General features: G+C 35.2%; 3 protein-coding genes and 1 non-coding gene across 11 annotated transcripts in view; 2 read left to right on the top strand and 2 right to left on the bottom strand.

The window, feature by feature from the left end:
* LOC131933492 (double C2-like domain-containing protein beta) overlaps positions 1 to 3,240 on the top strand; it is a 111,323-nt gene extending 108,083 nt beyond the window's left edge. For all 7 annotated transcript variants that reach the window (XM_059290244.1, XM_059290268.1, XM_059290266.1 and 4 more), the window contains one exon: positions 83 to 3,240. Coding sequence is in view for 1 of the 7 variants with exons in the window: in XM_059290266.1 (XP_059146249.1) it covers positions 83 to 94 (12 nt within the window). In the remaining 6 variants the exon portion in view is untranslated. The remainder of the gene's footprint in view (positions 1 to 82) is intronic.
* A 3,684-nt stretch (positions 3,241 to 6,924) lies between these two features.
* Positions 6,925 to 6,996, bottom strand: Trnae-cuc (transfer RNA glutamic acid (anticodon CUC)). Its single transcript has one exon. It is a non-coding gene; the product is annotated as a tRNA-Glu (tRNA).
* A 334-nt stretch (positions 6,997 to 7,330) lies between these two features.
* Positions 7,331 to 18,072, top strand: LOC131933456 (mitogen-activated protein kinase 7). The gene is made up of 12 exons (XM_059290227.1): positions 7,331 to 7,533; positions 8,613 to 9,008; positions 9,592 to 9,802; positions 10,326 to 10,511; positions 10,775 to 10,882; positions 11,178 to 11,389; positions 11,731 to 11,926; positions 12,135 to 12,482; positions 13,054 to 13,185; positions 13,392 to 15,023; positions 15,680 to 15,902; positions 17,265 to 18,072. The coding sequence occupies exons 2-12, from the start codon at positions 8,634 to 8,636 to the stop codon at positions 17,416 to 17,418; spliced, it is 3,777 nt and encodes a 1,258-aa protein (XP_059146210.1). The 5' UTR covers positions 7,331 to 7,533; positions 8,613 to 8,633; the 3' UTR covers positions 17,419 to 18,072.
* A 683-nt stretch (positions 18,073 to 18,755) lies between these two features.
* On the bottom strand, positions 18,756 to 22,312 carry LOC131933471 (vitamin K epoxide reductase complex subunit 1-like protein 1). 2 transcript variants are annotated; one of them, XM_059290229.1, is made up of 4 exons: positions 22,189 to 22,312; positions 20,207 to 20,439; positions 19,425 to 19,534; positions 18,756 to 18,961 (listed from the first exon to the last, which is right to left on the bottom strand). In XM_059290229.1, exons 2-4 carry the CDS (start codon positions 20,395 to 20,397, stop codon positions 18,768 to 18,770), a joined length of 495 nt encoding a protein of 164 aa, XP_059146212.1. In that variant the 5' UTR covers positions 20,398 to 20,439; positions 22,189 to 22,312; the 3' UTR covers positions 18,756 to 18,767. The 2 variants fall into 2 exon arrangements, with proteins under 2 accessions (XP_059146212.1, XP_059146217.1); XM_059290234.1 differs by lacking the exon at positions 22,189 to 22,312 and adding an exon at positions 20,536 to 20,564.
* Between the last annotated feature and the right edge of the window lie 281 nt (positions 22,313 to 22,593).

The raw sequence follows: 22,593 nt of genomic DNA, 5'->3' as shown, positions 1-22,593 counted from the left end.
TATAGTATAGTTTAGTGACAAAGTATAGTTTTCTAGCTTTAAAATAAAATATGGTAAATTTTATTATAATTTTTTTTTGCAGCCTGATGACTGAGCCGTAGAAAGGGATTTTATGTCTTGATCTTGCATGAATGGTAAAGGGAGGGAACAAGGGGACCATCTGTGAGGCTGTTGGCTGCTTACAAGTTGACCAATGCTGAAACAAGTCACAAGCTCAAGGCTTACTAAAGGATAGAATGTTTTTTTCTTATATTAATTAATAATGATGAAACAGAATACTAGAACTCATTAAGTATTATTTTTATTAAATTACAAGTTCAACTAGATTTAAGAATATTTTGTTTATAAATGGTTCAGTATTGAATATGGTTTTATTCCTAGAAAAACAAACTGAATTTTTTTTAGGTATTGTAACATGATTTTGTTAATTGTATTAATTCTGTAAGTATGTCTTTGCCTACTTAAAATCCTAATGTGTATGTTTCAACATTTTAGCAACATTTTTACAGAAATAAATGTATTGCAATTTAAATAGGATCTTCACCTACTTACACTGAAAATAAAACATTATTCGTTAAATCAAAAAATTATTTTGGAGCAAGCCTCATTGAAGATGGTTCTTGATTAATAGATACTGATAAACATTTAAAACATTTAATCATATTATCAAAATATGATGGACCATCAAAAATAATGAAATAAGTTCTACTTAGCCTTCTACTTTAAAAAACAATCAAAGTAACTTTTGGTGTATGGTTTATTTAAAACCTATTTTTGTAAACCAAATTTTACATCTTCTATTTAAATTCTTAAATGAATTATACCTAAGCTTGCCAAAAATTGTATTTATAACTAAAGACTACTTATAATAGAAGATAAGGAATCTGCTTCTAGTAAACTTGAAAACATTTTATATAGCAAATCCTTCACATGAGCATGTTGAAGAATCAATATAACCTACTTAAATCATGTTTAAAAAAAAACGGTTTTATTTGCTGGTTTAAGGACCTTAATTAAGCTGCTTTTATTCTTGAATAAAATTAATCCTGCTATATTTTAATGTTATTTAACTAGTAAGTTTAAACTCAAACTTGATGTTTCAAGAGCCTCACTATGGCTTAATTTACCTTTTGTCATTTTTTTTTTTCAAGTTGCATTTCTAGATATTCAAATATTTATAAGAAGAAAACTTGCAGGCAGAGTGAGAGCCCAAGGATTTAAGAGACACTCGCAAAACATGCTCTAGCGTAGATTACCATACTTTAATGTTATTTCCATGGAGTGAAAAGTAAAAAAAAAAAGTAAAAGTTCCCTTTTCAAATCTGACAGTTCATGGGGCAAGTAAAGTAGATTTCACTTGTTTCTGTAACCTCTGTATATGAAGGAATAGTATGGTCAGCGCTAAGCCTAGCCCAGGAGTAAAAAGTTTGTAAATGATAACTTCCCTTTCTGAATGTAGACTTGGATGTTTATGGTGTACATATATGAAACTTTTAATCGGTCTCCTGTTTCTTTAAATGTAAAAAAAAACATAAATCTTCTTACACAGTTGTTTTCTTTCTACTGTACTGTTGTAAAGCATAATAATCTGTTACCGCACCTCTTTACTCTACTTAAGTGCCACTTAGATTTCTAGACTCATTCTTAGCTAGCACTCGGGAAGTGTTCTGAATTCTTATTATAACATTATCTTACTAGTTATGCCTACAATTGTTAAAATGAAATATACTTTTTTTGTGGTCTAATTGTCATATTGATCATTTTTTTTATTTGAAGTTTATTGCTTTAAAGCTAAACAGGACTTTACATTTTTTGAGTGTGATATACTAAACTCTGCAGCAGTGATTAGCTAAGCCAGAACAGAACCTCAGAGTTACTGTTACTTTAAAGGGAAATAATCTATTCTGGAAAGAATTTCTTTTTGTAGAGGTTGCTAGGCAAAGTGTGGAACAAGTTAATTTCCCTTTATATTAATGAGGCCTTTAGTGTTATTTCAACACTTAAAAGAAAAGAAGGACTAAAAATACAGAGTTTCTCATAGCTATTTGTTAGCACACAGGAATACTAACAATAAAAACCATTGGAAAATAAAGGCAACTGTAAGTGAAGTGGTGGGAAAAAAATTAATGCCTTACTTGACCCATGAAGACATTTTGATAGAATATTTGCTTAGCATCATGTATTTCTTTGTTCACTATTACACATTTGGTAATTTGACTTCCAATATTAACCTTCCACTCTTTGCCAAGAATGTTTGTCATTCTTTAAAAGCCTAGACAGATACAAAGGATTATTCAAGAAATAGTTCTTGGCCTGAAAACAGCATGCTTTCAATACAACGGCTGCATTTCTCAATTTTCCTGGAATACTGACATAAAAAATATAGGAACTCGTTTATAACCAAATGTTGATATAAACTTCAGAACATTTCCAGAATGTTGTGGTAAATGTAGAACAGTTATGTACACTCTAATGTAAATAGATCTTTGGAAAATGTATATTTAAAATACATTTGCATTTATGTTTGTATTACATTAGTAGAGCATTATTGGTGTTTGGGTTTCTTTAATTAATATTTGCTAGGGGTCATCCATATATGGGGTCACACTATCGTTGCTGATTTAACCCCTTCCCTACCATCCCTGGCCTCATCACATGTAATCACAAACAGTAGTCCCCTCTGTCAATGACAACATTATATAACCTATTTAATCACCCTAAAATAATCATTTTTATGTTTTCAAAACTTAGGTTCCTAAAAAAAAAATTCTGTCCAAAATAAAACTCTGTCAAGCTAATTAAAACAAATGTCCTACCTTTCTCCCCTGCCTCTTCTCCGAGTTGTGTGATGTCATGTATAGATAACCCCTTTCACCTTATTTTAAAAAATATTTATCTTCATTTGTTATTATTTCATTATTAAACAAAGCTACAAGGACAAGTCCTGAGTTATGTACTTGACCAAGTTTCTTGTAGGCCCACTTCACTGTGATACATACACCATAAGTTGTATTCATTTGTTCATTTACTCTCTGCCTCTATTAAACAAAGGAATTCAAATAGATAATTTGCGATGATAAAAAGTTGAGCAAAGATCCAGTGTATGCTATAAATGTTCCCTTAACTAATCCTTTATAAGACAGGCCACTATATATATATATATATATATATATATATATATATATATATATATATATATATATATATATATATATATATATATTGGGGCTTAGCAAGGATAAAGTAGCTTTATCCTGTAACACCACTAATTCTATCGTATTAATGTTGCTCTTCCTACTTTTAAATTTCCTAAAAGTATGGATTTCATTCTTTAAGGAATTTTAGGTGTTAAAATAATTTTTGAAATAAATTATCTAAATCAATAGCTGCCTCTCTTATTTTGAGGATTGTTTGAGTTTTTCAGCTGTGATTGTTTGTTTTTTCCCTTACCTCAATCCAAACTGTGAATTTGCTTGTATATTTATTTGTATGGGAGTAATAGGATATATTTTGAAATATTTATTATAATGCATTGTGTGTATTTAATTTAAAGTAGTTAAAGATGATAACTTTGTACATTATCAGCTGTTAGTGTTCTTTTCTTTTATATCAGGCATTTTATAAACAAAACAAAAATTGTAAGTTTTATTTCTTACAGAAATATGTTTTGTTTAATTTGTGTATTGATTTAAGTTTAAATGAATTCCATTTTCCAACTATTTACACCTTGTAATGTAACCAGTTTTTTTATTTGTTAGTCTTTATTTCATAACTTCAAATTTTGTGTGCATCTTTTCAGTAAGTTATGACATATTCTCTAAAGTATTTCTAATGATGGAAAAATATGGCTTTATTTAGAATCTATTTGAAAAAACATTTTTTTTTTCAATTTATTTCATCAGATGTTCTATGTGCTTTTTATCATGATTTTACTTAAATATTTATATATCATTTTGAAAATTTTTTGCTTGCATTATGATTTAATTTGTTGCATTTACAGCTTATTAACAAAGTTAGAAATCTGCCAGTGTTTTAGTGTAATAATTTACTAGTTTTAACTTTGGTAAAGAGGTAGTCAACTAGTTTTTAAATGTGTCTTGTGCACATTGTTCTACATGTTGAATGTTATTTAGACAAAGTTAATTCAGAAGTCCAAAATCATTCTGTTTATTATGTTAACTGCTTGTCACCACAGTTCTCTAATATTGAGAGTTCCAGTCTATTGTAAACCTCTTTTATTACAGCAATCAGCTAATGTATCCAATGAGTTAAAACTTAAGCTGTTTTGGTGGGTTGGAATAAAAATCAGCTATTCAGGTTTCTTTTATAGACAGCATTTTAAGGTCCATTCTTTGTTGACTTGTTTTAGCCTTTATTTTCTTAAAGCATTTTTTGTTGTTTCTAATTTTAAGCTTTAATCTACAGTAATGTGTTCATTTGTTTTTTACAGGCCTTTTTTGTATGATGCATAATGCTGCTCTTGTCATAGGTTTCATAGTTGAATTAATCCTCTTTATGTAGACATAGTGAATCCCTTATGTGTTTGTAGTGGCACATGATGAGGGTTAAAGAATATTTGATTCACTAAAATAGGACTTGTGTCTTTTTGGTTAATTAGTACTAAAGGTAATATGGTATGCTAAAAACTTAAACCATTTGCTTACTTAAACATTTATTGAAAATGAAATAATATTATATGTATGGGGAAAAATGGATCTTATGAAAAAATCTTAAAAATCTGCTTAGATAGTCAGTTGTTAATGTAACAATAATTAATACTTTCTTTTGTTTATTAAATCTGATAATTAAGCCAAATGTATTATAGTTATACTTTTTCATTCTAATTCAGACAACTAATTATTGGATGGTAGATGTTTAGGATTGTAGCTTATGATTGGTCCTTATTTTAATTTATTCTCTAAAAAAATGTTACCAGATCAATTTCTCTCTGTGATGGCCATTTCTTGAATGTCAATTTTTTTTCAATGTATTTTTACTCAACTTCCTAGATGGTTAAATAACCGCAAGTAGAAGTTGTTAACCTATAATGCAGTTACATTAATAAAAAATTTACCTTTTACATTTTGTCTTTAATTTTTGTTAACCGTGAATGACTGGAATACTTATGTGTTATAAATCTAAAGGTATATATTTGGGAAGTTTGAAAGAAACTGCTGATTTAAAAATGTGTCAAAACTGAGTTACAAGACTTCATATTAATTAACACCCCAAAAATATTTGCATCAAATCCCAATCTGTAGTTCTACACCACAGTTAGATCTATCTCGCCTTCCTTCCAATATCATACACCATGATTGGTTCTTAGGAGTGCAAACATTGGCGAAATTCGCAATATTATAAAATAAAGTCTCGAAAAATTATTTTCATTTCCCCCCGCCCCCAAAACACATGGCTTTACTCCTACACGGGCAATTTTCTTGCGCCATCCCATCCTAGAAAAAATGTCTGAAAGAGACACTGAACTACACACCACTGAGTTCGGACTTAAGTGCCATGTGTAACCAGGGAGAGAGAGAAGGTGAGGTTTAGGAAGAGCTGAATTTTCTATAAAAATGAATTATAGAAGATTTTTATTACATTTTAAAATTATTATTTTTTGTGATCAATAAATCTTAAATTAATCCGATTTTTCCAATTAAGTCAACAAAATATTAAGATTTTCTTACCAAAGGGAAAATACTCAATAAATATTTTTATCAGAAATATCAAAGCCTGGTAGTTTCCCCTTAAACAAATTGACATAGGGGGGCGTAACTGGCTACGGTAACAACGTATGAAGTATTACATTTTGTGACGATGAGGTTAAGAGTAAACTCGTCGAAAAACGGGAAGTCGTTTATGGAAATCTCATACTCAAAAATTTTCTGGTAGGCAGTCGAGCGCTCTATCCTTTGAGCACACCGTCCCATATTGATTTGCACATTTCTAATGTGGTTTCACCTTAATCTCTTTACGGTGGACGGTGTAGTTAAATCAGAACAGTTACAAGTTACGTAACTTTGTTTTTTCAATACAGTGTAATAATCGTTCAGTTTCTGCAAACATTATATTTTTGTCTAGAGGAGGCACTGTTTTCTTTGAGGAAAAAATGTTCTCCCCTCCCCAGCTGCCACTCCCCACCCACGTGTGAATCTGTGCTCGCCTACTAAATTAACTTAGGTATTAATTATACTTGGGGTCATTCATAAATGACGTCATGCTTCTTACGTCACACATCGTGACAAAACAAAACCATCCCCACCCCATAAAATGACGTCCCACTGCCTGCAACGCCCCCCCCCCCCCCACTCCAATCAAAATTGCAGTTAAATTTTCCTTTTCTCTAATATTGACTAAGCTCAGTTAACATAGAGAATATTAATCAATTATTAGTACAATTTACATTACCTCCTCTAAAACACGCAATAATGGCTAAAATTCAGTTTCTAACTACTTTTTTTATGCAAAAGGGTGACGTTACACTGTTGTCATTTTTTGACGACCCTTCAACCCCCACCCTAGAAAAAAAAAATTCAATTTAAAGTATCTTCGGTAAATGACGATGACACAACTTCTTCAATGTAATTTAATGTAAATGTTTCTAATGGTGTACATGCAACACAAGCAGTGTTTCTTCCAGACTTTTTTCTCCGGGGGTGCACCTGAAATCTTCGGGGGGGGGGGGGGTAAACTTTCTTCGGGGGGGGGGGGGGGGCGGACACTGTTAAAAGTATATATTTTCTATATAAATTATATACATTTCATTTCGTTCGGGGGGGGGGGGGGGCGGTAAAAAAATTTCGGGGGGCTTTGCCCCCGAAGAGATGCCTGGAAGAAACTCTGAACACAAGTTGAGACCTAAGTAAAACTATATTAAGAACCTTAAAAGTTCTACATTAAAATCGGAAACCTAGATAAAAAGAATTCCCAAGCGGGGAATCGAACCCCGGCCGCCGCGGTGAGAGCGCGGAATCCTAACCACTAGACCACTTGGGATACATTCCTCAAAGTGCAGTCAACTTAAATATTCTTTTAAAAGAATTTTGAATAAGCGATTCATATTTTGTATTGAAATCTATATTTAACTATATTTAGATCTGGATCTAAGTCTAAAGTGATAAGGCCTAATTCTTACACTAAAAATTGTCTAAATTTTATTCTTGTGTAGAGGGTAAATACTGATTAAATGCTAAACAATGCGATGAATAATTAATCTATAATAAAGGTCTAGATAGGGCCCTAAATATTTTAATTTATTTGTTAGCTTAATTAAAGTTTTATAAGTTTTTAAATACGGAAGTTATGAACAGAACTGAAAGTACTATTTCTAGACTATTTATCTGGCTTGCTTACTCATTAAATAAAAGTCTTGCTTGAGCTAACGCTGGCTAAACTAATATAAATATAAGTTTAGTTTAATTAATTCATACCAATCTGAAACTAAAATGGTCTTTTTACCATTAAAATCCAATTTCTAGTGAAATCGTCAGAGTCAGACTGTGAAGTGACTGTCACAGTGTCAGATTTGAACTTGTAAGTTGAGTATGTATATGTAACATCATATTATTATGTTAATAATTAATAATTATTAATTAATAATATATAAATAATATAAATATACTTAATATAGGGCCTAAGCCTAAGTCATATAAATTATAATTATAAGATAAGGCATAAAAGTAAAGTAAAGTTTCCCTTTCAAACCTGACAGTCTATGGGGCAAGTGAAGTAGAGTTCACTTGTTTCTGTGACCTCAGCATGTTAAGAGATAGTGTGGTCAGCACTATGCCCAGCCGCCTTTACTTTCCCTAACGTGAGTTAGGTACCCATCAGAGTTGGGTGGACTCAGGGACGGTCTACTGACTTGAACCCTGATTCGAACTCGAGACTTATGGGTTAGAAGTCCAGCTCTCTACCACTAGACCACTCCGTCAGGACAATATATATAAGGCATAGGCCCTAATTATTATAATTAGGCCTTATTAGGCCTATGGGTGTTGTTACCTATTGTAACACTATTGTTAGCTTACTCAACTGAAAGTTACTGGTAGTCAATTATGAATTAGGGACTAATTAGCCTAATAAATATAAGTAGTAAGTAGGCCTATATTAATTATAACTTGTTACCTCTACTACTCTAGTCTAACCCATGTCCAAATACTGCCATAGCCTTAACAACTTAACGGGCCTTAACCCTAATTTCTGGCCAAAACACTAAACTTGAAGAGATTACCATACAACTGATCATGGCTATTTTTGGAAGAGTCTATTGTTGGACACTGGTAATATAAAAACTCCAGTGTTATTGTCAATTAAGGGTAGGGTAGGTTAAGTAGGTATGGTTTGAGGTCAATTCCAGTTTGCAGCCAGATGACAAGTTACCTGTTGATTGATTATTGAAGAATTGCATTAAGTCATTAAGTTTAATTATTAACTATTATTCTTGTTTTACTTGATTTATATTACAGGAATATTTACAAATTGCATTTTCTTGAAAAATTATATTACATAAATCTTTACAAATTGCATATTCTTGAAAAATTACATTACAGGAGTCTTTATAAGTTACATATTTCTTTTTATCTAATGTTTGGCTTTTTACATTTTTTAAGGTAAGGAACAACTATTAGAGGATGTCTTTAAAATCCATCAAGGATATCAAACCAACAAAAGGGGATGAAAAATCAAAGGCGTCCAAAGCTGCAGATCTCGAACGCTTTCGTCAAAGTCTGGCCAAACGCTCATTAGATGTGAAATTTGACCTGCAGGACACAGACTACAAGCCAATAGAAAATATTGGCATTGGTGCCTATGGAGTAGTGTGTTCGGCCATACACACTAAGTCTGGTGATCGTGTCGCCATTAAAAAAATTCCAAGTGTCTTTGAAGCACTGACCATAGCTAAAAGAACGTACCGAGAAATAAAGATTTTGAAGCATTTCAAGCATGACAATATCATTTGTATAAGGGAAATATTACTGCCAAAGGAAAATGCCAAAGACTTCAAGGTAATAGTTTTTTATGCATTCCAATCTCTATGTCGAGTTTGGGCAACATTGTTTTCAGTTGCGTGTTTAAGGTGTGGTCTATTGTGTGCTGTGTAAATTGTGTTTAGGGCTGTGGAGCTAGTAATTGAGAGAGTAATTGCTACACATCAAGTTTTTAGTCAAGTTCCTTACACTTCATCTGCCCATAGTGATCTTATGAGAAATAATGACTTTTTATTTTGTAAATATAACTTTCATTTTATTAAATCCTAATTTTTAAAATTGCAAGCATAAACTCATTGCTTTTGTTTTATTATTTAAATAAGTATCTATTTTTTTAAACAGCTTGTTTTTGCTTTATTAATGTTTAAATTAGTATCTATAATTTTTTAATAGCTTTTATTTTTTTGTTTTTACTTTATTTTTACAATTATCTATTTTTTATAATAGCTTTCTTTTTGTTGTTTTTGCTTTAACTTTAATATTTAAATTATCTATATTTTTTTAGTAGCTTTCATTTTGCTGGTTTTATTTCAATATTTAAATAATTATCTAACTTTACCTGAACAAGAAGACTTCAATATTGATTTTGTTCCCTACACAGGACATCTATGTTGTCTTTGACCTCATGGAGAGTGATCTGCATCGCATCATCTACTCGGAGCAGGAGCTGAGTGAAGAACACATTCGCTACTTCCTGTATCAGATACTGCGCGGGCTGAAGTACATCCACTCAGCCAATGTCATACACAGAGACCTGAAGCCCAGCAACCTTTTAGTCAATGAAGATTGTCATTTGAGAATCGGAGATTTTGGTAAAATGTTCTTTATTAGATGTTCTCTAAAGTCTTAATATTCAGTTTTATTATTTGGCTTGTTGTTTATATTGTGTGGTGTACAGAGTTTACACATAAACCAGCTCCATGTTTCTAAAATATGTGGTTCCAATCATTATCACATAGACATTTTTAAAGGTCAACAATTTAAAGATGAATGTTGATTATTATAAACTACATTGATCATTAGAAGTATTTGTTTTGAAAATTCTCTCGCTATAAATAACAAGTTGCAGAATTGTTCTGGCTATTTTCGTTTTATTCATGCTTCTGTACTTTTTGTATTGATTTAGTGACCATCATTTATACTAAATTTCATTAGAAATCTTTAACCATTTGTTAAACAATTGTTTTTTTTAATTGGAGCGGGGAGGGAGGGGGAATTATTAACTCACTGTGTGTTAAAATTCCTCTTAAAAAGGAGACAATGAATCATTTTAGTGATATTTTGTTAAAGCTTTTGTACCATATGTTCTACCCTTTTGTTCTACCCTTCATACAGGCATGGCAAGAGGCATATTCTACACGCCCAATGAAGCCAGTTACTACATGACTCAGTATGTGGCCACGCGATGGTACCGTGCACCAGAAATACTGCTAGCAATGCTGGAGTATGGCACAGCAGTTGACATGTGGTCAGTTGGCTGTATTTTTGCCGAGATGATTGGCAGGAAACATTTATTCCCTGGTATGAATTAGCCCAACACATTTTAGCTAACTTTAAGCTCACCAGAGTTGTTTTTTTTTAAGTATCAGTTATGAAAGTTTTTGTATTAATGATGTAGACCAAGCAGTACAAAATCAGATCAATCAACTAGCTTATGATGAAGTTAAGATTTGACAGACAGTTAATTTTGATCAAATAGTTTAGAATAAATCATCTGTTGTTGTTTTTTTCTTTTTTTTTTTTTTTTCATTTTATGATTAATCTTTTGATCAATTGATCCTTAGGTAAGGATTACATCTCACAGCTGAAGCTAATTATAGGTGTGCTTGGAACTCCCTCTGAGGCTGTCTTAAAGAACTGTCAAAATGACATCCTTAAAAGAATTATCAAAGGTTTGGAAACCTTTTTTACAGTGCTGTTTGCTTGACATGAAATTTTGCCTCTTAGAGATATTTACAAAATGTATATGACTGCTTCACTTGTTTTGTTATTTAAATAATATTCCTTATAAAAAAAAAAATTTAAATACTAAACTATATTTGAACTTTAAATTTAAGGTAAACTAATACTGTCTTCTTAAACAAAAATGACATTCAAAATCTCATGCAATACTCTCATTTAAAAGAGGTATGTAATGTAAATAATTATCAATTACTGTACTGTAATGTACTGTTCTTCACTGCCTAGGTTTTACTAAAAAGGAACCAATGTCATGGCAGAAGCTGTTCCCTAAAACAAGTAAAAAGTCTCTGGACCTCCTCAGCAGAATGCTGGTGATAAACCCTGCAGAACGTATCACAGTGGAGAAGGCATTGTCCCATGGGCTCCTCAATAACTATCACGACCCAGACGATGAACCCATTTGTGTCCCGCCATTTAACTTTGATTTTGAGAAACAAGTGAGATAGATTATTCTTAGAATTTTTGTGAACATTGTTTTCCTAACTTTGTACTTTTATCACTCATATTTTCTAAAGTTTTGTTATAGGTACAATTTATTTATAAACAGCATGATCTGTTGTACGTCTAAGTCCACCCAGCTAGAATGGTTCTTTAACTCACATTAAGAAACAAAAGGACTCTTGTTATAAATACAACTTTGTCCTAAATTCTTAATCTTTTACATCCCTTCAACGCAAATAGTATTGAATTAACATTGGACCATTTTAAAAAAATTTAAAGAAACTACTTTTTTCTACTAAACAAGCCATTGATTTAAAGCTGTCTTCTCCTATTCTAGAACTTGGATAAAACTGAGCTGAGGACTTCAATAATGGAGGAAATCATGAGCTTTCACCAGCCTAAACCCTCACCACTGAGCTTCAGTGCATTCCTTCGGCCTGCGCCTAAAGTTGAAGAGACAAAGAAAAATGAAAAGGCGGAAGATCTCTTTTCTAAAAACTGTGCAATAGTTTCATTATCAGATGCCGACTTAGGTAGAGCTGCTAACATTTTATACCCTTTAGAGTATCCAAAATGGAATCTGCTTATACATCTTTAAGATCACATATGTACACGTTTATGCAAATTTTATATTTGAAAAAGCCTAAATCCTGAATTTCAAATTTTTCAGGAAATATCCTGAAATAAACATGAGTCTAAGCCACACTGCCATTTTTTAAAAGAAAATTTGTATTGTTTCAGGAAAAACTGAAACGAGTGTTTTTAAAATGTCTGGCAATGCGGAGCCCAAGCCAGCTAGTAAAGTGTCACCGGTCTCAGTTGACCTGGGCAAGCTACAGGTGGTGGCGTCCTCGTCTGACGTTGAAATGCTGAGCGCCCAGTCTAACGACGGCAGGTCAATGGACACACACCAGGCCGCCAGCTTAACCTTACACAAGGAGGAGGCCATTCAAGAGGAGAAAGACAAAGGTGTAGGGGAAAAGGAAAAACCTGGACTGGAAAAGAAAACTGGCAGTACTATTTCAGAGGATACTAAGGCTAGAGTGAAGATGGCCTTGATGAACCCCACTCACAGGAAACAGAGAGCAGGTATGCATTTAAAAACTAATTAATTGATAGAATTAATGGACTCTCAGAAGGTGAAATCTCACAAAAGGACCAAAGAGGTTAGTTGTGCTGATGAAGCAGATTTCATCTGTTTCCATGACCATATGAAGGGATAGTGTGGTCAGTACTATGCTCATCCGCCTTTACATTCCCTGATTTGAATCAGGTACCCATCAGAGCTGGGTGGGCTCAGGGACGTCTATTATACTTACAATGCCAACTACACCTAAAAGTAATAAAAATGTTACCATTAAAATATGCAAAAGGCCTTTATATATATTTTTTTTATTAAAGGAAGAAAAAGTTATAAAATGCCATCTTCTATCTTCCAGATGTATCATCAGCAAAAAAAATTTCAAATTTTAATACTTCGTCTTCCCTGAATCTATTTCCTTCAACAGTTTTCATTTTCACTATTTTCCTTATATTTTTAAAATTCATTGTTTAATTATTTGACAGTTTAGCAACCAACACACTTAAATTTTACACAATTATTTATAACATGTTGTATTCCAATAAGGACTTAGTGATTTTATGATGCATATTTTTTAAGAATCCCAAGGGGAAGAGCCAAAAGACACCAAACCTGTGACAGCTGCCCAAAGACAAAAGGAAAGGGAAGAAAAAAGGAGGAAGAAAAAGGAGAGAGCATTGGAGAAAGTTAAAAAATCTAAAGAAAAGAAAGGTAGTTTTCAAGCATTAAGTACTATTTTTTTCTAATGAAAATATTTTCTATTTGATTACTTTGTGTAGTTTGAAATTTATGTGCGACAATTCTTCTAATAAGCAAGTATTTTTTTTTTTTTGCTGTATTTTATTGTTGGATACCATTTTGTTTTCTGCTTTATATCTGTGATCATACTTTTACATTTTGTTCTGAATTTAAAACAGGTTGCCAAGAGCAACCAATCCTGCTGTCTACAGAGGACATGGAACTTCTAAGGAGGTGGACCGTGATGCAAAACCCCAGTCACACCGACACATCAAGTCCACCCCACCCTGGTCCGTCCTTGACCCCGCCACAGAACCCCACCACCATCTCATCCAAGTCATTCTCCAGCAGCTGCTCTGTCCAAGAAACATCTCCAGACACCAGCTCCTCCCTGGAGAAGGCATCAGTAACAACTCTAGCCCAGACCTCCGTCAGCACCTTGTCCAGCACCACCTTAGTCAACCCCTCCGTCTTCATGTCCGGCACGCAGTTAAATCTAGTGCAGGCCAACTTCATCCCGGTCCTGGCCATACCGTCAGTGTCCAACCCAGGGAAGATTGAGATCAAGAGAATCTTCCACTCTTCTGACCTGGGTTCTAAACCTGCCAGCTCCACCAGCCTTGCCCCCAGGAACCAAACATCAGACAGCACCAAAAGCCTGCTACAGAATGCAATCTTAATGAGAGGTAACTCCACGGCGCCGCCTGTCGATACCCAGCCTAAAGCAAGCGCAGTCGACAACAGCTTTATTAACTTGAAAACTCAAACAGACATTAACTTCTCAAAGTACTCCTCCGACATTAAAGACGATCACATGACATCTAATATCTTAACATCAAGCAAATTCGACTCTTCTGTTCTATGTGATAGAAATCTTCTCACCACTCAAGAGGAGCTCAAGGAAGATAAGCTGTCACCTCGTAGCCAAGGAAACGACCTGTTGGACTTCCTGGACCAGCATCTGAAAGATTCCCCAAAACAAGAACTCCTGCATAACTCCCCTTACCACTCATCTGTTCCTGAACAACACGGGTCATTTCCGTTACACGGGTCACACGAGAACTCTCACATCAACACATCGACCCCGCCCGCTTACAACACTTACTCACATGTCCAGAACGATGAACAGATAACGAGGTCAAACTCCACACCAAGTCTGCTCAGACACAACTCCCACACGCCCAGCCTCACCAGTCAGCCCCAGGAGAGGACACAGAGGTCTTCTCTTCCCTTCGCCTCCTACAGCCAACAAACATTCTCAAACTCCTTCCCTAACCAGAACAGCTTCCAGGTGGCCTACGCAGGCAAGTTCAACGAAACCTTCCCCCACCACATCGACACGACAACGCAGTTTTCCGACGGCTACAGCCCCCACGAGAACAGCCCTGCGTTCTCACAGCCTGCCAACCTTCTGAACTACAGCCCGTCTCTACCCCACTCGAACCTTATGTTTCAAATCTCGCCAGATTTCTCCTGCCAGCCCAACCCACAGCACATTTTCAGAGCCGCAGACACGTTTGGTGGGTACCCAAGCTACACAGACACAGCCCCTGCCACTCAGCTTAACCAGTTCCAGGGCTTTAACCCTACACAGGCCAGTGTTGAAAGAAATCAAGGCTTTAACCCTCAACAGGCTGGTATAGAAGGAAATATATACCAGGCTAGCAGCAGCTATAGTAGAACATCTGAGGACTTACAGCAAACTAAACCCGCTCACTCATTGGTTTCTTCAGGCAGTGACCAGTCCTTTAACTCACCTCTGTTACACCGCAACCAGAACCTGGGTCAACAGCCCAGGGCTGGAGCTTCAGGTAAGACATGATACCTGTCTTTGTCAGGTTGGATAGAATGTTGTAACAGCAACCATTGAATATCAGCATCTAAAGAGTTAAGTTGTGTCTGACATATCTTGAAATATACTGGTACAAACAGTTTTTAAATATATAAATGATATATTTTCTTAACCTCTGGAATTTAAGAATTTTTTTTTGTAACTCAAGAAAATATGTATAAAATTATCTTTTGTGTTAGATAGTTATTTAAATTTCTGTGAAGGTTTTTGTTTAAGCTTAGATTAAGGATTATATTGAGGCCTAGTTTAAACTCAAGAAAAATATGTATAAAATTATCTTTTGTGTTAGAGGTTTATTTAAATTTCTTTAATGGTTTTTTTGTGTGCTTAGATTAAAGTTATTATTAAGGATTATATTGAGGTCTAGTTAAAACTTTTGTAGAGGTTTAGGTTAGTTAGTAGGTTTGTGTAGAGGTTAGGTTAGTCAGTAGGTTTATGTAGAGGTTTAGGTTAATAGGTAGGTTTGTGTAGAGGTTTAGGTGCAGTCGATAGGTTTGTGTAGAGGTCTAAGTGCAGTCGATAGGTTTGTGTAGAGGTCTAAGTTAGCCTGCAGCTTTGTTTGAAAACACTTGAGCTGATCATTTCCCCCTCCCCCCCCCCCCCCTTTGTCTGCAGGCAACACAGAACAAACCAAGCTGAGGATCAACTGCAGCCACCCAGCCCGGGGTACAGAAAACCCTGCCGACCTGATCGCCCTGCTGAGCAGCAAGCTGTCCCGATCCCAGGTGGCTGATATCTTCCCGCCTGCGCTGACCTTGACCCCCAAAGGTACAGGGGCGGGCTACGGTGTGGGCATGGACCTGGACCACATGTTGACAGACGCTCAGGAAATGGCATGGTAAACTTATTTTAAACCCTGTCCTTCTTGATTTAAATCAGCTCAAGAAATGGCATGGTAAACTTATTTTAAACCCTGTCCTTCTTGATTTAAATCAGCTCAAGAAATGGCATGGTAAACTTATTTTAAACCCTGTCCCTCTTGATTTAAATCAGCTCAAGAAATGGCATGGTAAACTTATTTTAAACCCTGTCCCTCTTGATTTAAATCAGCTCAAGAAATGGCATGGTAAACTTATTTTAAACCATGTCCCTCTTGATTTGAATCAGCTCAAGAAATAGCATGATAAACTTATTTTAAACCCTGTCCCTCTTGATTTAAATCAGCTCAAGAAATGGCATGGTAAACTTATTTTAAACCCTGTCCCTCTTGATTTAAATCAGCTCAAGAAATGGCATGGTAAACTTATTTTAAACCCTGTCCCTCTTGATTTAAATCAGCTCAAGAAATGGCATGGTAAACTTATTTTAAACCCTGTCCCTCTTGATTTAAATCAGCTCAAGAAATGGCATGGTAAACTTATTTTAAACCATGTCCCTCTTGATTTGAATCAGCTCAAGAAATAGCATGATAAACTTATTTTAAACCCTGTCCCTCTTGATTTAAATCAGCTCAAGAAATGGCATGGTAAACTTATTTTAAACCCTGTCCCTCTTGATTTAAATCAGCTCAAGAAATGGCATGGTAAACTTATTTTAAACCCTGTCCCTCTTGATTTAAATCAGCTCAAGAAATGGCATGGTAAACTTATTTTAAACCCTGTCCCTCTTCATCTGATTTAAATGAGTGCTGTGAGTCCCTATTTTACAAGGCAGAATCAGGGAGAAAGAGGTGATAACTCAGCAGGGGAGGGGTGTGACATTGAAAGGAATAGCTGCCATGGTTTTTTTCAAAGATACAAATCATTGTCATGGTGCTGTTGTTTTAATTTATTTTACTTAATAATATAATGAGGCACAACATGGACAACATTCAAAAGAAAAATTTGAAAATTGAAATTTTTTAAAAATTTATTATATGTGCTTTTCAATTTGGAATGCATGCACACATACACATTTACATATTTGAGATAACATAACCTCCCTTGGGTCACAGTATTATTAAGGCTATAAATTCAACCATAAATTCAACCAAGATAATCAGTTTTCTAATAGATAGGGATTGTTACTTGTAAAAATGCCAGTGATTCTTTTGTTAATACCCCAACCCTCTCTCACAGCTACACAGGCAGAAAAAAATCTCACTACCATTCTCTCTTGCGCATAATACATTTTTACAAAAACCAGTTTGATCACTTACAGATCATTTTATTTAACTAACACAATTTTTTTTAAAGTTATTTTTATTATGTTTTCATTCCAGCATACGACCAGACCAAAGCCCCCTGTCTTCATCTCTTCTTGCTGATTGGCTGGATATCAGCGGGAACATCAGCCAAGCTGACCTGGAAGCACTCGAGCGTGACTTTATTTTACAGAGCCCTATGCACGTTAGCTACAGTGATATAAACTTGTGATATTTTTTTCAACCTTTTCCTGTCTACTTGTTTTCTTTTGACTGCAAAATATAGACCCATCTCACTGGGCTTTCAAACTCTTTAACAGAATTTCTTTCTTGAAATTAATGTAAACTCTACAGCTTCTTTCATATACACAAAATATATTTATTTACATGTTACTGAAAAGTTTTTGTAAGGTATATTGTAAATCAAAAGATAAGTCAGTCTAAACTGTTTTTCATTCAAGAAATAACTTTCATGCAACCATTTGTTCTTAAAGCTAAGTTTATAAGCACTGTTAAGTTTCTTCAAAGGGTATCTGTAAAATACCATGTAACAAGATTGGTATAAACAATGTTTGTTGATGTTGATAATGCTGCATCAGTACAATAAGAGTGAATTGTTGTGTTGTTGTTGAGATAGTTGATTAAATTAAATAAATGTTGACTACAGATATATGATGACCTTCCCTAACTGCAGTAGGGTCTGAACAGTTGATGGACAATCATTAATCTAATCACACTAGCTTCATCAGAAGTAGAGTTCATCTGTTTCAATGACCGTGGTGTGATAATGCGGTCAGCACTATACTCACTGCCTTCCCTGACATGAGTCAGGTACCAATTATAACTGGGTAGACTCAGGGACTTTCTACAGACCTGAGCCCGGGATCTGAACTCTAGACTTTTGGTTAGTACTCGTAAGCTCTACCGTATGACCATGCCGTCCCTAAACAGCTACTTACATTCCATAAAAAGGGTAAACAAGCCTGTTTAATATACTCACAAAACTAAACTATGCAGATGTGACATAATCCTCTAAAATTTAGTGTTGTGTCACAACTTCAAAACAACAATTCCATCTCTTATACCCTAACATCCCTCAACCAAACACCATCAACACCTCCAGACTACCCCTGCTGTAAAAAAAAACTAAAACTAAGAGAACTTCTTTGACAGATATTTTCATGTGTTGATAACAATGGACAATCTAATTGAAGAAATATATGTTTATCGGTGACTTAAGGACATTTTTCTAAATGAATTGTAAAAAAAATAATTATTTTCATGTTATAAACAAAGTTTAAACAATTACATTTTTAATTTCTTGCTGTAAAATTATTTTAAAATGTTTGACTTTGGTAGTTATTTGAATGTTTTGAAGTCAAGTCAGCCATACATCAGTGCCATTATATTTGTTGACTGTGATTAGACACCTGTTTTTTTTTAAGTTAGTCATTATACATTAATTATGTATATTTTAAAATTTTAATGAACAACTGTAATGAAGCTTAAACTGCCAGTATTTGAACAATTTCTTTTTTTATTTTAATTCATGTTAACATTTATAGCCAGCTTGTTACAATGTTAGTTATAGAATGAATGCATTTTGTAGGTCAAGTAGAGTAGAACAGCGTTGATGCCATACATGGACATACAGACAATACACACATCTTTCAGCACAACAAAGAGAATAAAAGCCAAGTACACACACCCCAACACACTGACTATAGAACCATAGTATAGGATAGTGGCAGCCATTGGTGATGGGAGAAATACACCTGTGGAAATTTTTTTAAAAACATTTTTAGTCCTTTTCTTACATTTCATCTACACTTAAATTTTTTATTTTTATAAATTGATTTTAGTTTGTTTTAAGCTACTATTATCTTAAGATTTTTTTATACACTTCATTTATACTCAAATTTTCATTTTTGATTATTATACATTGATTTTAGTTTGTCTTGGGTTTATATTATCTTACAGATTAAAAAGATTTGAATTCATGCATGATTAATTTTTGCAAATATATTTTTAAATAAATGGTTTATTCATGAAAGTGTGTTATGAACAGTGTACAAAAGGGGGCCAAAATCTATTTAATTATATAGCATTTATATCTGTGATGTCAACTTATTAACAATTGTTTTTTTTTTTTAATTTAAGTTTTGCATAATGACATGATGCACTGGTGCTGTGTGAAAAAATTATGTAAATGAGTAAAAATTGAGAAAAGTTACTCACACAATAAAATGTTGATGATGTAAATAACGAGTCCGATGTTGCAGTTCCTAGAGTTGAGCATATGGTTTTCACCAAACAGCAAGTGCATCACCCCAAATCCCTGGCTGTACCTAGAGCACAAACCACATAAGCAAATGACTGACTTGGTTATTTCCCACAGAAATGTGATACACTTGGTCATCATACCCCCCCCCCCCCCCTTTTTCCATATCTAAAGCTTTTCTTGGTCATTCTAGTACTTAACAGTAACACATGGCTCAGTTGATTTCCATAAGCCTATAGTGCCAAATGACTCACTTGGTCATTTCCCATCCCACATTGACAAAATACATTACTGTAACAAATGACTTATTTGGTTATTTCTTTAATTCCCCTCCTAATACCACCATTTACATATGACTCACCCCCCCCCTCCCTCAAGTAACAAAAAAACTAATTAGGACATTCCCCTAACCCCACATAAACAAGTTACTTACGTTTTCTCATACCTCATAGTAAGAAATTAGTCAATTGGCTTTTGCCTTAACCCCCCAAACCCCATGTAAAAGGTACATGGTCCAGTTGCATTGTTTTATTTGGTCATTTCTCCCCCCCCCCTCTTAACAGTCTACTGAATGGCTCTACAGTACCAAAATGACTCCCTTGGCGACTTGATCATTCCCTTCCCCCCCCCCCCCCCCCCCACAGTACCAAATGACTCTCCTTTCTCCCCCACTCCCCACAGTACCAAATGACTCACTCCCCCCCCCCCCCCCCCCCCCAACAATACCAAAAGAACTCACTTGGAGGTGAGTACACGCGAACAGCTCATGTGCTCGCTCAAGTCGCACGCCGCCCTGTAGCTGGGGTCTCTCTCCTTGTTGACCTCCACGTGCAGGGCGTACAGGCACGTGACCACGCCCAGCACGTTGAAGAAGACGATGTCCGTCAGGTTTGACCACAGGATGTACGCAGGCTCTCCGTGCGAGTCCATCACGTGACCTCTGACCTACACACGACCCGACCTCTGGCTAGACTGAAAATGATATAATTTCTATGAAAATTTCAATATAACAATATATATTAAGTCAAATAGTTTTTTAAGTTTAATTTTGTTCATGGAAAAAGTCACCTGTATCAGACGATAACAGAGTTATCTGCGCCGATTAAAATTCAGTAGGTCAGCGCAACGATACAAAGTTATGACGTATGCTGTAGGGGAGATAACACTGATGAAACAGACGACTGCTTAAGTTATTTTTTCAAGCATTTTATTACTATGTAGGCCTGTTACTAATACGGGGACTGCATATAGCGCTAGGCTGCTAACCAGAAAGTCTCGAGTTCGGATCCCAGTCTGGATGACATCCCTGAGTCCACCGAGCTCTGATGGGTTTCTAACTCACGTTAGGGAAACAAAGGAGGCTGGGCATAGTGCTGACTACACTATCACCTTGTATGTTAAGGTCGATTGAAACAGATGAACTCTACTACATCTTCCCCGTGTGTTTTTAGGCACGGAACGGGAAAAGATGATTACTAATACACCATAACGTAGGCGGGTGTGGCATTTGAGGATGCAAAATCCTGTGTACGTCACTGAGAATATACTATAAAAGAAGAAATGGCCAGCGGCAGTAGAGTAGTGGTCACACAATCTTGCAACTAGCATTTCAAAACAGGCCCTCACATGGGTGCCCCAAAACAAGCAAAAACGCAGTAAAAAAAATAAATCTTTACTAGACGTGACCTGAGGTTGGCATAAGAAAGCAGAGTTTCTTCCAGGCGTCTCTTCGGGGAAGAAAGTCTCCCCCCCCCCCACCCCAACGAAATGGAATTTATATAGAAAATGTATACTTTTAACAGTGACCGCCCCCCCCCCCCCGGGAAAATTGTGTCCGCCCCCCTCCTGAAAATTTCAAGTGCCCCCCCCCCCCCCCCCCGGAGAAAAAAGTCTGGAGGGGAGGCGGAGGTATACGTGCTTAGGGATGGGGACGCTACCAACCCTACCCCCTTCATCCTCCGTTACAATGCTAAGCTCGTAAAATCCCAATTTTTCTTTTGCAAATTCGCCATGTTTCCAGTGTTTATTTCAGACATTTTCTGGCGACGGCACTATGAAATTTCGGGGGCGGGGAGAAAACTGGTTAGTGGGGGGGGGGGGGAGAGAAAACTGGTTAAGTAGGCTGTATACCTACTTTCTTTAAAAATGGCATACTTTATATATTTTGAAGTCTTTTCGACTATTCGCAAATAGGAATTTAATGCAAATAGATCTACATGTAATTAAAAATGTAAAACATTAAACAAACGCTGGTTAGTGGTAAAGTTACTAAAGTAGTAGTTAGTTAATCTACTATAAGACTTACTTACCAAAATTGTTTTTTTAAATATTGCTTGAATAAATTATCCCTGGTTTCAAGAGAAAAAAAAATATGCCCGCCGTTTTTTAAAACGTATCATAGATTCAAAACCGTTTTGAAATTGGAACTGGTAGAATCGTTCATCTTAGGCTAATCCGAAACATAAAGCGCGAGAGTGAGAGAGAAGTGGTGTTTAGAAACGCCAGCGTGCATTGTGGGAATCCCCAAACTACGCGCGCTTGAGCAACAGGCTACTCTCTCTCTCCCTCTCTTCTTCCTACTCTGTCGTTCTTTCGTTTCTCTTCTGGCATCAGTTCGTCCTGCGCATTTTCTGTCGTATCCATTTACAAATTGAAAATCATAAAAAAAATTTAAACAATTGGTTCGATAAATAAATTAGTTTGTTACTATAAATAGCTTACCTTTATTTTTAGGCCTTCTCGTATTGATTTTGTAGAATGTGTATAGACGTTTAAATCTCCATCTGGTAAATTCTAGTACGGACGTGCTTCCCTCCCCTACACTGTCACTTTGTTTGGAAGCTTCCGTTTCTAGCAACGTGGTGAAACTTCACTGGTAGGCTTTAGAGGATATAAATAAACCAACGTGGGCGGGAAAACCCCTCGAGGAAGGTATCGACTACTTTCGGAAATCGTAAAATAAAATCGTTTTCTGTCTACTAAATCTTCATCAAGATTGAATATACTCATTCCTTCAACTCCGTTGACTTCATGTATAAATTTAATCAGTAAACTAACAATTATAGGTCTACGCAATTATAAAACACGTGGGTTTAGTGGTCTTGCACAGCGTTTTCAATGGAAGGG

Source organism: Physella acuta, unplaced genomic scaffold, assembly GCF_028476545.2.
Source record: "Physella acuta isolate Inbredline_101_S28 unplaced genomic scaffold, ASM2847654v3 ptg000107l, whole genome shotgun sequence".
Taxonomy (NCBI): Eukaryota; Metazoa; Mollusca; class Gastropoda; family Physidae; genus Physella; species Physella acuta.
Note: the sequence above shows the minus strand (reverse complement) of the source record. Positions and strands in the feature narration are given on the sequence as shown.

Coding starts and splice junctions, on each gene's coding strand:
- LOC131933456 (XM_059290227.1), top strand. CDS start 8,634: ATGTCTTTAAAATCCATCAAGGATATCAAACCAACAAAAGGGGATGAA. Junction 11,390..11,730: donor ACTTTGATTTTGAGAAACAA/GTGAGATAGATT, acceptor CTCCTATTCTAG/AACTTGGATAAAACTGAGCT. Junction 11,927..12,134: donor ATTATCAGATGCCGACTTAG/GTAGAGCTGCTA, acceptor GTATTGTTTCAG/GAAAAACTGAAACGAGTGTT.
- LOC131933471 (XM_059290229.1), bottom strand. CDS start 20,397: ATGGACTCGCACGGAGAGCCTGCGTACATCCTGTGGTCAAACCTGACG. Junction 19,535..20,206: donor TCGCGTGTACTCACCTCCAA/GTGAGTTCTTTT, acceptor TTTGTGCTCTAG/GTACAGCCAGGGATTTGGGG. Junction 18,962..19,424: donor CATCATCAACATTTTATTGT/GTGAGTAACTTT, acceptor AAATTTCCACAG/GTGTATTTCTCCCATCACCA.